This window comes from Paramormyrops kingsleyae, chromosome 15 (genome assembly GCF_048594095.1).
Source record: "Paramormyrops kingsleyae isolate MSU_618 chromosome 15, PKINGS_0.4, whole genome shotgun sequence".
Taxonomy (NCBI): domain Eukaryota; kingdom Metazoa; phylum Chordata; class Actinopteri; order Osteoglossiformes; family Mormyridae; genus Paramormyrops; species Paramormyrops kingsleyae.
Window position 1 is genome coordinate 14368349 of NC_132811.1, and position 14115 is coordinate 14382463.

The 14115-nt window shown below is 48.0% G+C and overlaps 1 protein-coding gene across 1 annotated transcript in view; it reads right to left on the reverse strand.

Moving 5' to 3' along the window:
• hmcn1 (hemicentin 1) overlaps positions 1–14115 on the reverse strand; it is a 103967-nt gene that overhangs the window by 7723 nt on the left and 82129 nt on the right. Inside the window, exons 65-99 of the mRNA XM_072699844.1 lie at positions 13878–14009; positions 13636–13785; positions 13384–13543; positions 13183–13307; positions 12421–12604; positions 11818–11915; positions 11094–11372; positions 9907–10103; positions 9738–9819; positions 9488–9624; positions 8921–9062; positions 8662–8806; positions 8113–8240; positions 7848–8004; positions 7627–7748; positions 7337–7501; positions 7139–7246; positions 6899–7036; positions 6661–6795; positions 6274–6543; positions 5914–6104; positions 5597–5810; positions 5377–5511; positions 5099–5289; positions 4567–4648; positions 3825–4094; positions 3558–3728; positions 2458–2628; positions 2164–2334; positions 1900–2070; positions 1622–1792; positions 958–1128; positions 666–815; positions 257–394; positions 47–168 (exon numbers count right to left, since the gene is read on the reverse strand). Coding sequence (XP_072555945.1) covers positions 47–168; positions 257–394; positions 666–815; positions 958–1128; positions 1622–1792; positions 1900–2070; positions 2164–2334; positions 2458–2628; positions 3558–3728; positions 3825–4094; positions 4567–4648; positions 5099–5289; positions 5377–5511; positions 5597–5810; positions 5914–6104; positions 6274–6543; positions 6661–6795; positions 6899–7036; positions 7139–7246; positions 7337–7501; positions 7627–7748; positions 7848–8004; positions 8113–8240; positions 8662–8806; positions 8921–9062; positions 9488–9624; positions 9738–9819; positions 9907–10103; positions 11094–11372; positions 11818–11915; positions 12421–12604; positions 13183–13307; positions 13384–13543; positions 13636–13785; positions 13878–14009 — 5573 coding nt within the window. The remainder of the gene's footprint in view (positions 1–46; positions 169–256; positions 395–665; positions 816–957; positions 1129–1621; positions 1793–1899; positions 2071–2163; positions 2335–2457; positions 2629–3557; positions 3729–3824; positions 4095–4566; positions 4649–5098; positions 5290–5376; positions 5512–5596; positions 5811–5913; positions 6105–6273; positions 6544–6660; positions 6796–6898; positions 7037–7138; positions 7247–7336; positions 7502–7626; positions 7749–7847; positions 8005–8112; positions 8241–8661; positions 8807–8920; positions 9063–9487; positions 9625–9737; positions 9820–9906; positions 10104–11093; positions 11373–11817; positions 11916–12420; positions 12605–13182; positions 13308–13383; positions 13544–13635; positions 13786–13877; positions 14010–14115) is intronic.

Here is a 14115-nt window from a genome sequence, read left to right on the forward strand (position 1 = left end):
GTTAAGGGTAAGGACCCAAAGTTGGGAAATTCAACATAGTTGTTACCTTGACATCAATTTCAGCATTTGGTGGCAGTTGTAAAATGTGCCCATTAAGTACAATGTCTAATAATAAGGCCCCATCATTGTCAAGTCCTCTGGCGACGTGAGTCATTCTTAGGATTTCACCTGGTAAAAAATAAATGATAAAAGTCAGCACTTGAAAGTCAACTGATAAAAAACGGGAAAATGTAGTCTAGGATTTAGGTTCCCTTACCTGTGGCAAACTCCACCTGAGTCTCCCTTCTGAAGATCCCACCTGTGAGGGTGAATCCATTGACAGCTTCATCTACCTCCATTGCAGTAGTCCAGTAGATGGGATTTAGGATGGAGATGAGCTTCCTCATTGCAGGCCCTAGGAGCAGAGAAATCAAGGAGTTGTCGTACCACAATCGAAAAAATACATACTTTCATGTGTTGGGGAGGAAATGTAACATTAAAGCCATGTTCTACCTCAGAAGCCCAAAATCACCTAGAACAATGATTAACCGTCATATTAAGATCCTTACACAACAAAGTAGGAAGAATGTGCTGGGACAGTTTATTTTGGTAAAGCAGGCAAGGTCCACCAAGGACAACCTAGTTAATGCTTCAGATTAATGAGTCACAGCATCTCCATGACTCACCAAGACTCCTTGGCACATTAGAAATGGTAGCCTGTACAACTCTGCCTCCATGTTCTGTGCTATCGGAAATAGTCGCATTGATGATGGAGATTCCAAATTCCATATCGTTTATGTGTCCGATGATGCTTCCCCTGGCACGCTGGGGTCCACCTGAACTCACATTAGGAATGAGATAGTTATTCATATTTACACAAATTCAGATTTCTGCTTAACCAACAATACATCGTAATATACTGGATATGTGATGTTACAAAGGCAGGGTTGTCTGGTGAGAAGACTGAGAAGGGAGTACCTGGGCAGGCCTGGGAGTTACACCTCGACAGCTGAGAGGAGTCGCCTGGGCAGGACCTCCCCCCCTTTGTGGGAGGGGGGCTGTTGCAAAGTCGAAGCCGGGTTTGCTCCCCTCCGCCACATGACGATGAGCACTCCCCCCATGGCTGCCATGGGCCCCAGTTCCCGTCCACTAATGACCACAAAAACAAGCCAGCACTGCTTCTTAAGTGCTTCTAAGGCTCATAAACAAATTCACCTCAAGTTCGTGCCTGAAATTGCATTCAAAATCTAATAATGTCTAAAGCGCCTTTCAAAGGTATTAAGTGTAAATTATACTGAAGCATTCATGAGAATAAAACACTCTAAAGGTTACAGTATCACCCATGCTACCATTAAGGTTTGCTTCCTCCTGCTGAATCTGGGAACCATCACTTAAATGGCTTTTAGTTTGATTTTATTGCTAAGCTAAATTCAACAGGATTTATGTAGTCATTTTTATTTCAACTGGAATAAAGTTCTCTTCCCTTTTCTCAAAAATATTTCATTTTTATACACATCAAACTTCAGATGTGTTAAAGAATATATCACTACCTAATGGATGGACTTAAGTATTATTCTGGTCTATGTTAAATAAAATATATTTGCATGCAGTGTTGGGGAGGGCAGGACCACAGCAACCTCACCTGGGCAGTTTGCAGCATTACACCTCTGTATCTGTGTATCTGCCCCGGCGCAGGCTCTGCCCCCGCTCACGGGTCTAGGGTTGTCGCAGGTGCGATATCTACGCATTTGGCCGCCATTGCATGTCCGGCTGCAGCTGCCCCAGCTGCTCCACGGGCCCCAGTTACCATGAACTGGAGAGGCACATGAGTGGGGGTGACTTCAGGAATACCAACAGAATGGTGACATTCTCAAGTACAGACATGGTTCTGAAGGCCATGGGGAGGGGGGGGGCACTTACTAGGACATGGTTCACTGTTGCAGAAGTCAATGTGGACGTCGCTCCCCTCACACTGGCGTCCTCCGTGCTGGGGGGTGGGGCTGTCACAGGAGCGCGTCCTCTGCCGGGTCCCGCCTCCACAGGACACGCTGCACAGTCCCCAGCTGACCCAGGCTGACCACTTCCCATTGACTGCACGGGGCACCCAGAAGGCCAGAGTTACTGCCGCCATACCCTTCGGTGGAGTATGGAGGGGGCGGGGTCAATGCTGGGGGCCTCGCTTACCTGGGCAGGGCCTCTCCTTGCACACCTGCGTCTGCAAGTCCGGCCCCTCGCACTTCGGCCCGTCGAACGAGGGGGGCGGGCTGTTGCACAACCTCATCCGCGTCTGCACTCCCTCACCACACGTTTCACTGCATGGGCTCCAGGGCAACCAGACGCCCCAATTACCAGCCACTGGAACACAGGAGACTTAATCAGCTACCACGGCGCCATGTTACCACGGCGCCAGGTCAAAGCAAACGAATGAGGATCGACGTAGTCCTTCAAGTGCCACTGGCAATACTGCAGGCCACATACCAGGGCAGGGTCTGATGCTGCACACGACGGCCTCTACTGCCCTCCCATCGCAGGGGCGCCCCCCATGCTGATGCGGGGGGCTGCTGCACGTGCGCACCCTTGTCCTGTTCCCCTGGCCACAGGTGCGAGAGCACTCCTCCCAAGCCGTCCATTCTGACCAGCTCCCGTCCACTTCACACACCAACAACACCAGTGATAACATTATTAACCTCTCTTATATTTTTTTTACAATAATCTCTTTGACAGCATGACAAAATAAACCAAAAGTTCACTTCAAAAGTCCCTACTCTTGAAAAAGGGTCATAGTATCCCTGGAAAAATATAATAATTTAAAAAACACTATTCGCTATAATACAAGTTTTTCATCTCTAAGCTGGGTGTGCACTGTTGTAAGTTACTGAAGGCCAATTCGTACTTCACATTTCCACGTGCGCTTTTGCTTTCGGATGAGGGGACGTGACGTAAATTTCGTCATCGGGGTTGGCTGCGGTCAGTGTGCATGTAGCCCAGATTCTTATGTCTAGTGAAAACCTCACACATCCATGTGCATCGACCACACATGTGCAAGATAACTGATTAGGTATTTCCAGTAGGTGGCAGCGTGGACTTTCATAGATCAGCAGTTATATACTGTAGCTGTTATTGTTGTAGTAGTTACGGTGAGCTGCTGCATGAGGAGAGTCGGAGGTGCCGGAGTCAGAGGTTTTCACAATGTACAGACATGATGCCGAGATATACGATATTTTAAAAAGCAGCACTATTCTGGCATTTTGAAATCTTGGCGATACAATTTGCTGAGGGTACAGGGTCATGCTGAGGCCGTGGTAAGGATTTCAAAATACTATGGTATGGCCTTATTACCGTAATACCGCCCAAGCCTTGACTAATAGCTTCTAAAGTGTTCATAAAAGTTTACCAGTTTCACTACACTGCTTGTATTTGCGTTTATTGTGAAACATCTGCCCTCTGCTGGTCTGGTGGAACATCACTGCTATATGTATGTCGTCCGCATCTGCAGCCCAACATAGTATGAACACAAGCTACCACGCGGCCGTCTGTAGCCCAAAAGTGCACGTTCCGCTATTTGTAAACGGACTCACCTGGACAGGGGTTTCCCTGGCAGGGGCGGGTGTCCGTCTCAGGTCCGGCACAGTGGCGCCCCCCATTCGCAGGCATGGGGTTATTGCATTGACGCAGCCTCCTCTGGGTGCCCAGCCCACAGCTGACACTGCAGGGACCCCAATTCATCCACTCTGAGAAGCCCCCATGCACTGAAAAATCAACCAGCAGTGTTTTAATATGACAGAAAAGTGCAAGGAGGTGGAGGGCTTTAGGACAGTGGGGGAAAAGGCCAGCGACCAACTCACCCCGTACAGTAAGCGGAACCCTGACCAGCACAGAGCCCATCAAGTTCCTGGCCACGCACTCATACTCAGCAGTGTCCTCCTGCTGTGCTCCCACCAGGCGCAGGGAGCCGTTGGACAGTACAGTAGCGCGCTCGTTTGCCAGCAGGGGGCGCCCTTCCCGGGCCCACTCTATGGTGGGAGTAGGCTCCCCTTCTGCTTGGCAGTTGAGCAGCACTGTGGTGCCAGCATCCACCACTGTCTCAACTGGCTCCACTGTGATTGTTGGGGGACCTGGGGGAGGGGGGAGGGGGTTAAAATATTTGTAAACTGTTCCCATCTCATCACATCTATTCCCCAAAACCGGTACAATAATAAAAATATTTTATTGATCCCTGCAGGGAAATTCTCTTTTCAGGGGTTAAGGGCCTTCAAGGGGCCACGGACATGTGACTATTCTGCCAAGGCTGGTCTCAAACCAGCGACCTTCCAACCACAGCACACTGGCTCAACCCCCTGAGCCCACACCGCCCCCTAGTGTGCAAAGGAGTGAACCAAAATGGAGGTGTGTAGGTTTTCTCCAGGTTATATACAGTATAGTGTGTGTGGTTCATAACAAGGTACACTGCTGTACTCCTCTTTAGTATGAAGGTACAATCACAACTAAACACTAAGTTGCTTTGAATTAACTTAATGCATAAGCAGCTGCACCAGGTTTTTATCTAATGGTTACATCTAAAGATCCATTGTTCACAGAGAGACTCACTCTGCAGGGTCAGCGTGACACTACGCTCCACCACTCCAGCGTCATTGGTAGCGACACACAGATAGATTCCTGCGTCTTCATTCTGACAATGCAAACGTAACCATTTCACTTTATCTCCAGAGTTTCACATGATACAAGGACAACTGTACTACAAGAGAGAACAGGCCTTGAATGTCTTCAAAGAGCAGAACTTATGCATCTGATAAACTGTAAGAATTTAAATTAATTTAATATATACCTTACCAAACACCTCCAAAATATTAACGAGCACTCCCCTGCTCTACCCAGGTTCCAAATTTTGTTTCACATTAAACATTGGTAACTTGAAAAGGTAATAAATATCTTAACTGCTAGCTGGGAATTTTTAAAAATCTGCTGAAATACACACACCAGAATAAAAAAAACTGAAGTTGCTCTGCTTATTACTTCTTAAAAGAACCAACTGTTATTTAATTATGTGATATATCAGACATGCAGAGATATGGAGATATGGAGTTTCTCCAGACAGGTGCATTATGGGACAACGCCTTACCACAGTGCCATAGATGGCCAGAGAGCCGTTGTCCAGCTGCCGGATGCGGTTGCTGATCTGGATGTTGATGCCCTGTTTGCTCCATTGTATGGTTGGCAGTGGATCTCCCCTCACCTCACAGTTCAGGATGGCGTTGCCCCCCAGAGGCTCGATCCGGTTGGAGTGAAAATCTCCATCGAAGATCGGCGGCTCTGGACACAAACACGAGAATCATTTCAACACAAGCTTGCTCATCAATCACGAAGACCAGCTTCACCACAGGGAAGGTCCCATCTTACCTTTGACAGAGACAAAGCCAAGAGACTTTACTGAGCCCACACTGTTCTCAGCAGTGCAGGAGTAGGTGCCTGCGTCGTCTTTGCTCACCCGTTCAATGACCAGCTCACTGTGCCCATTCACATGGTCGTACTGAGCTAGGAAAGAGCAAGCGGCTACAGGTTACTGTGGCTGAGGCTGGCATGTAGGAGTTTTCTTCATGGCATAAACAGTTGTAAATACCAGGAATTATGTTGTTGTTGAATGCCCATGTAATCTTGGGAAGGGGAAGTCCGGTAACTCCACAGCTCAGCAGGAGGCGCTCTCCCTTATTCAGCGATATATCTCCCAGCAATTCTGTGAAGGCTGGGTGGGTGTGGACAGAAAGGGTTACTGTCCTGCTGTCCTGACCCAAGCGGTTGATAGCTGTGCAGGTGTAACTCCCAGAATCCTCGGGCTAGAAAGAGTCAGGCAGATGAAGAAAATTGTAATTAAATCTGCTTTGGTTTTCTCAAATCATTATTCCACCTGAGAAACACAGGGGCCATTGCATGACTCACCTGGGTGATGTGAATAAGAAGCTCTCCTGTAGGCAGAATGGTGTACAGCCCAATGTTGTCAGTGAAGGGCTTGCCTTCTTTCTCCCAAGAGACTTGAGGCTGGGGTACTCCGTCTGCGAGGCAAGTCAGCTTGGCCGGCGTGTTCTCAACCACGGAGACCTCTGACTCACTGCTACGGATGGAGGGAGGGACTGGCGGGGGGTGGATTCAGGAAGTCACTCCGAGGAACTTGGAGCTTAACACAACAAATACTAATGGGAGGAGTGAAGACTGACAAACAGTCTGATAACTCAGAAAGAACATCCTAAGGACTAAACCTAATGTCCAGGACAACCAAAGATTCCTGAGGCAATGACTCACGGTGGACAGTGAGGCTCAACTCCAGACTGCTGGACCCAGCAACATTGATGGCGGTGCAGGTGTACCGCCCCGTATCACTCGGCTGGGCAAAAGCAATCTGCAGTGACCCAGAACTGAGGACCCGTTGGCGCACAGACTCTGTCACCAGTTGTCCATCTTTGTGCCAGGTGACTTCCGGTGATGGGTGTCCCTCTGCCTGGCATAGAAGTGTGATGGAGGCATCCAAGGCCACGACGTAACTCTTTATCTGAGAGGAAATAACGGGAGGGACTGAAGAGGGAAACAAGAGAGACCAACTGATCAAACAGGGATTCTAACAGCTCAAACCATATGGACAATACATACACTTGTACACTACACTGCAGAATATAACCTCATGAAACGTACCTTGCACTTTCAGTTTGGTCTTGCCTAGTGCAGTACCGGCAGGGTTTTGAGCTACGCACATGTATGTTCCGGAATCATCCACTTTTGCCCGTGTAATCTGCAGGTCACCATTGGGCAGTATGGTGACACCACCACCTGGAAAATACAGCCTTTGCTTAAGACAAGCTCTTTCTCTTGTAGCCTGAATGTCCCCAAGTCCACAGTGCTCTTCCCTAGAGCTAAGTCATCTTATCCTGACCTGTGGTGAGGATGCTGATGCCTTCTTTCTGCCAGGTGATGGAGGGTCTGGGGGACCCCACTGCTCTGCATGGGAGGGTGATGGGATTGTTGAGAATGACATCCAGGGTAGAAGGGTGAGCCTGTATCACTGGAGGATCTGGATGTAAGAAAGAGACTGTTAGAAGTGGAACTGGGCTTCTTAAGGACAGCGTACTTTTCATACTGCAGAGAGACCAGTGTAAATAGAACAAGCACCCACCCAAAACAGTGAGCTGCACATGTCTGTGAGCGGTCCCTGCTGCGTTTTTGGCTGTGCAGGAATATCGGCCAGTGTGACCCAGCTCAGCGGCAGCGATCTCTACTGGGCCTAGAGAGGAAGTATATCAGTTGGTCACCATCATCTCAAAAGAACCATTGTCACTAATGAGAGATATGAAAGTGCAAGACTGCGCTTCACCTGTGGGGAGGATCCTGAAGTCTGCACCCTGTTTTGGGAGCCTGATCCCATCCTTGCTCCAGAACAGTATGGGTTCTGGGACTCCCAACGCAGTGCAGCTGATGACCACTGGGGACAGCCGAGTCACCACCAGCTCAGTGGCCTCATCAGCGATAGAGGGAGGTACTGTTACCAACACACAGTAGGAGTAAGCAAGGAATCCACACAGAACACAAAGCCTAATAATGATCTGATACACTTCTGAATTACAATAGGGGCATATCGAATTCAAAAGATCACTAGTTCCTTACCTTGCACGGTTAGACTGATAACCCTCTCATCCAACCCAGCATCATTGGACACAACACATTCATAGACAGCAGTGTCCTCTACAGTGGGTGCTATGACAACAAGAGATCCTGATGACAGTATCCTGGGGACCAAAACACAGACAGGTCAGTCTGATGAAGGTGCGAATCTTCGTTTAATGCCAGGACTCTATATGTAGGTACTTAAAATAAAAATGATCAACCTGTACATATTCTGGTTCTGGTCAGTGTTGAGTAGCCGGCCATTCTTCTTCCAAGTGACGGTGGGTTTAGGGATTCCCGTGGCCTCGCAGGACAGCGTGGTCTGGACGTTGACGGTCACCGTGATGTTAGTGGGACCTTGGGCAATGCTCGGAGGTACTGTGGTCAATCGTACATCACAAAATAGCAGTCACTCAGTGCCAGGGACTAGTTCTGGGCGGTTGATAATATTATGTGTTATCTTGGAGGGGAAACCCCTTGACTCACCATAAACCTGCAGGTCAACCCTTTTGCGCTGTGTTCCTGCCTGGTTTGTGGCCATGCACAAGTACCGCCCTGTGTCTGTCACCTGAGCCGAGTGGATGTGAAGTGACCCATTATCCGCAAGCATGTACCTGCGTAGACCAAAACTGAAAGGTCATCATCTCGACAATGGAATCTTGAGTATGGGCTTCATTTGAAAACATTCACTGGGTACAGCAAGATCCAAGAAACAGAACGATTGTGTAGAGGAACTCATAACTGCTTTTATAAAGCTATGGTTACCTAGAGCATAGAGTGAATCTAGAGGACTATCTCAGGAAGCACATGACACAAGGTTGGGAACACCTTAGATGGAAGGCCAGTCTATGTCAGGACACACGCTCATACACTATGACCAAATTAGAGTCACCTATTCACCTAAACCACATGCCTTTCATTCCTGGAGAAACTCCACATTCCCTAGCGATGTAGGGCTACCCATTGAGTAACCACAGAGACAGAATAGACGAGACATGCAGGTGTTGACAACCCAACAGGTTGTTGCGAGATTACCTGGGATTATGTCCCGCCAAGACAGCACCATGCTTCCTCCATGTAATGCGTGGGGTTGGTACCCCGCTGGCATTACACTCCAGCACCGCAGGCTGGCCAACCTTGACAGACATGGTTAGAGCGCCCTCCTGGATGGTGGGGGGGACTTGGAGCCAAACACATTCACAGAAACATCAAATCAATGAGCAACATATGGAAATATATACCAGGTATAATATCGGACCACACTAAATATACAGTTTTATTCTAGGTGCATTACCGTTCACCACCAAGTTGAACTCCCGTGTTGTGTTCCCCGCGATGTTGCTGGCGACGCAAGTGTACTGCGCCCCATCGCTTAGCTCCGCGTTGTTGATCTGGAGGTAGCGGCCATTGGACAGGATCCGAACACGTGGAGAGGCCTAAGGAGACCAAACTACTTCAGGGGACTAAATGGTTTCAAAGATGGCTTATATATTTAGCAGAAGCTTTCATCCAACATAACAAAAAAATTAAGGAAGCAGAGTCAGTCATTCCCTAGAGCAACTAGGATCCTTGGCTCAAGGACCAAATGCTGAAATCAGTCTGTCAGCCACAGAATTTGAACATGCAATATTCTGATCAAAAGTACAGAGTCTTAACCCACACAGCCATAAACCATCCTCTTGGTGGTGACATAAAGACACAAAAACATACTGATCTACCGAATGAAAAAACATACTTGCTATTTCTCATTGTCGCTCTCAATAAATTAAAAATGAGCATGTTCACCAACCATGATTGATTTCTCAACAGCAACGTTTTTTCGACATCTACTCTTTGACGTTTGTCTCACAGGGGGGCTCACCAGTAGAGACTTCCCACTTTTTAGCCAGGTTAGCGTTGGGGGTGGCACCGCATCTGACTTGCACTCCAGGGTCACCTGTCGGTTCTGTAGCACAGACACCTCCTGGGGGCTTCTCTCCCCCACAATGTTCGGAGGAACTAGAACACCAACACAGGACAGTTCAATACCAGCATCATCGCAAGACCTGGCTTCACCAGCAAAACCGGAATACTACCGGAACGGGACAATGGAAATTAAATTTCGGACACACCATGGACTCGCACCAGGAACTCTTTGTCGTCATCGCCAGCAGGACTGGTGGCCAAACAGCTGTACCGTCCTGTATCCTCCACCTGTGGGAGAAAGGAACACCTGTGCTTGTATTGGAAGGCATCCGGGCATTGTTCTGGAGCGTCCCGCTACGTGACAGCAGGGCGTACCTGGACTGAGGCCACCCTCAGCACCTCCCCCCCTCTCAGGACACGGACACCATCGGTCTCAAGCAGGGGTCGACCATCCTTCATCCAGGTGAGGGAGGGAACGGGGCTGCCTGTGGCCATGCAATGTAGCTCCAATGCGTTGTTCACCACCACAGACACCTCGACGGGAACCCCTGAACCATTGATCCTTGGGGGTTCTGGGTGAAAAAAAATTATGTTCAGACCAGACTTGAGCAGTATCCAGTTTTTCATGTCGTCCATATATCATACTGTGATATACAGTATTTTTATGGATTTTTTCAAAAGCACCGATATTTCGGGGTGGCCCACGCTAAATTTCGCCATTATATACCAGGCTTAGCTCAGACATAATATTTCTTTTACGTAATTATGATGTTTTTTTATCCAAAGCGATGTACAACTGGGAAAGCAGAGTTAGCCAATCCCGAGAGCAACAGGGATTCAGGGCATTGCTCAGGGCCCAACAGTGACATCACTCCGCCAAGCATGGGATTTGAACTGACGCCTTTGAGCTGAGGCCTAACCCACAGAACCACACACCATGATTTATACAAACCCCATCAGTTCTAAATTAGTTTTTCTTTGAAGCTTGTTCCTGCCCAATTATCACTGCTCGGAAGTCTTAATGCTGTCTCCTGTTTCTCCCACGGCTTGAGCGTCTTCCAGAATTTTTGCCAAAATGCTACGTGCCTTATTTATCCCATTTCATTTCCGAGCAAGGAATTACTTCACTAATACACCATTTATGTACAGTGACACTTAAGCCAGAGTAGATAGATGCTTTGCGGGCAGCTAATGTGGAATTTGTGAGGTGAATAAGTGTGTTATTTTTGAGTGTGTGCTTTAGTATGGTGATTCAAAACTTCTTAAATCCTCTGTGAATGTCTCATTCATGTTCCAAAAGAGCCCTTCTATCTACAAACTCATGATTCTGTACAATAAAGGCCATATTATCAAAAATAAAAGAGTGCCGACTGTCAGCTTTAATCGGCAGTTACGCTGGTTTCAGGTGGTTTCACTTCAGGACGTGTGGCGTGATTCACCAAAATACTCTACTTCAAATAGGTCAGGGATTTGGCTGACCTATGACCTACGCAGGTTCTGGAATCTGAAGCTCAGGTCGTTCACCTATCAGCTGTCTCTGGCGTGTCAGGGTGATCTCGTACCTAGGACTTTGAGGTTGAAGTATTTCCGGGCCTCGCCGGCCTCATTGGTGGCCACGCAGGTGTAGCGGCCTGTGTCACCCAGGTCGGCCTGCTGGATCTGCATGGTCGTGCCCAGGTTGAGGAGGGCCACGTGGGGGCCTGGGTGCAGGTGGGTGCCATCCTTCAGCCAGGAGAGGGAGGGGGTGGGCGTGCCATCCGCGATGCAGAGAAGCACCACCTGATGGCCGCTGACCACAGTCACATCCTCACTGCCACCTGCGTTGTCCAGGTTGGGCGGGACTGACGGCCAGGGAAAAGCAAGCCAATAGGTTAGCAAGACCGACGGACGTTAACATTGTTAAACGCTAATACATACAGTAATACATACAGTAGACACTTGCTCTGGGTCTGAAGATGGCTTTCAAGACTAAAGAAAATAAGTTCTGCTGAAAATATAAAATTTTGCATCTGGCAAACACAGATAAACCCTCATGGTGACTTAATAAGCAAACTGGTTAATGTAAGAGTGTGCAATAACTCACAGAAATCTCTTTGCAACAAATGAATTTGCAAGTGGAAACATGTGCAGGTTTTCAAGGAACCATAAATTAACTAGAACTGATTTGTGTTTTTACAGCACTAGTTGCGGACGTATAAAACAAAAGATATTATTGTCAATAAAAGTAGTGTCAAAAGATGACTTGTCAAACATCGTCACATTATTATCAGTGAGGGTGGGGCTCACCGTACACCTCCAGGCCGTAATGCCGGCTGTCCACGCCTGCTCGGTTGGAGGCCACACAGGTGTAGGTGCCTCTGTCAGACACCTGGCTTCTGGAAATCCTAACCATGAGTAGACCACTCGTGTCAGTCCATTGCAATTTCTGTGTTCTTCAGTCTCATTTGAATAAGGGTTCCTCAAACAATTCACCACGCAAAGGTTTTTTTTAATAGGGAATGAAAGATGCCAAAATCAATGATATGTAACCTTGTGAGTGCAGCTCTCAATCTGCCAACTGACACAGGCTGGCACCTAGAATCACTGATGGGAATAGTAAGCATGTAAAACTCACTTTGGAGTCAAATGGCTTTGACCTTGACCACAGTTTACACTTTGCTTTTAGCAAGCAAGTTCGCTCTTTCTTTTTCTTTAATGTTAGCAAGTCCGGGGGGGATTAGTAACGTACTACAACACACTCAGGTAAAGCGCCTTGAGGAAACTGAATTGCTCCAAAAAAAATTATAAAAAGTTAGGAAGCCACATATGAATATTATCTCTATAGGAGATATACAGATCACATGGACCATATGTAGAATATACGTCATGTGACCAGTTATCACAACTAACCGGAGTATCTGTCCAGCAGACAGCAGGCGGATCTGGGAGGAGACAGGAAGGGGGAGGCCATTTTTCAGCCAGTTCAGCTGGGGGGGAGGGGAGCCGGTGGCCACACACTCGATGCTGATGGAGTTGTCCAGGACTGTGGTCAGCAGCTGGGCTTGGTCGCTGTTCCCCTGGATCACAGGCGGCACTGTGGAGACACCATTCAGGAGGCACAGCCTTCAGCCAATCAGCTATTCACGTCTCTGGGTCACCCTCGACAACAATCCCCTCAGACAGCAAAACATAATCCTGTACAGTTACCAATTTTTAATGCCAGGGTGTGAGCAGAACCCAGCCTACAGGACTGCAGGATTCTGCTGACTCAGCAACTCAATATTAGGTCTCCTTACTTAATATATTTCAGGTCTACTTCTGCCTCTAATTTAATGGTCAAATACTTAATTGCAAACATAATTACATAATGGCTCACAATGAGTTACAAAGGGAATAAACGCTAATTAATAACCAAAAGTTGCAAAGTTTTGAAAGTGAAATCTACATTACCTCTACCATACTCCTCCAAAAAATACTTCTTTTCAAAATACTCTGGTTATTCAGCTGTGTTATAAGTAGCAATACAAAATTCTTTTTCTCTGCAAATGAAAGACTTTAATATATCATCCAAATGAGTTACGTTTGTCTAAGCTGTGGTATTCAGATCATCTATCGAACAGAACTCGGATGTCCACAAGGACAGGCTGAAGGAAACTTAACATCTTTACTCACCAAACACGTTGAGACTGAATATCCTGTCCTCCTCTCCGGCGGCGTTGGTTGCAACACAGGTGTACTTCCCGCTATCCCCAGGGAGTGCTCTGATGATGCGCAAGGTACTGCCATCTGGGCTGATCCTGCAGAGAAATTTGGATCAGAACCTCTCCAAACATAGTTGTCATGTTTTTGCAATCTCCTGGCCCAGGGGCCCACCTGATGCTCTGGATCCCTGCGGTGCTTAACGGCTTGCCGTCCTTCAGCCACTTAATGGTGGGGACCGGGGCCCCCTGTGCACGGCAGATCAGCTGGATGCTCTCATTCAGCAGCACGCTGACCTCACTGGGCAGCTCTGAGCCTGCGATGCTGGGAGGAACTAGAAAAAGATACGGCAGGTGACATCAACATCAACATCTACCACCACGCTCATTAATGTCTTTCCTGTAGTTTTTTCAGCTCTTTCCCCACCTTGGATGGTGAGATGGTAGTTCTTCTGGGCTTTGCCTTCCACGTTGGATGCCACGCACGTGTAGTTAGCACTGTCTGACAGCTGCGAGCGAGCAATCTGGAGTTTCCCCCCCCCCGAGAGAATGTGCAACTCCAGGGATTCTGTGTTCTCTGCGGAGTCATTCGATGCATCAATATATTAAATCAATGTGTTGGCGGAGTTAACTCACTGAGGGCATCTCGGTCAGGTTGAGAACACTCACCTATGGGGCGGCCGTTCTTCAACCAGGTGAGGCTGGGCGGGGGGATGCCAGAGGCATCACAGACAAAAGTGACGGGGTTGCTAATGGTCTCCACCACTCGCTCATCCTCAGGGTGGTCAATGCTGGGTGGGACTGCACAATAGAAATGCTTTTACAAGGTATGGTGCAAACCACATTACAATAGGCAAGTTCTTCAATCGGGCCTTCTTGAGGCTTACCAGTTGTTAGCACCTTATGG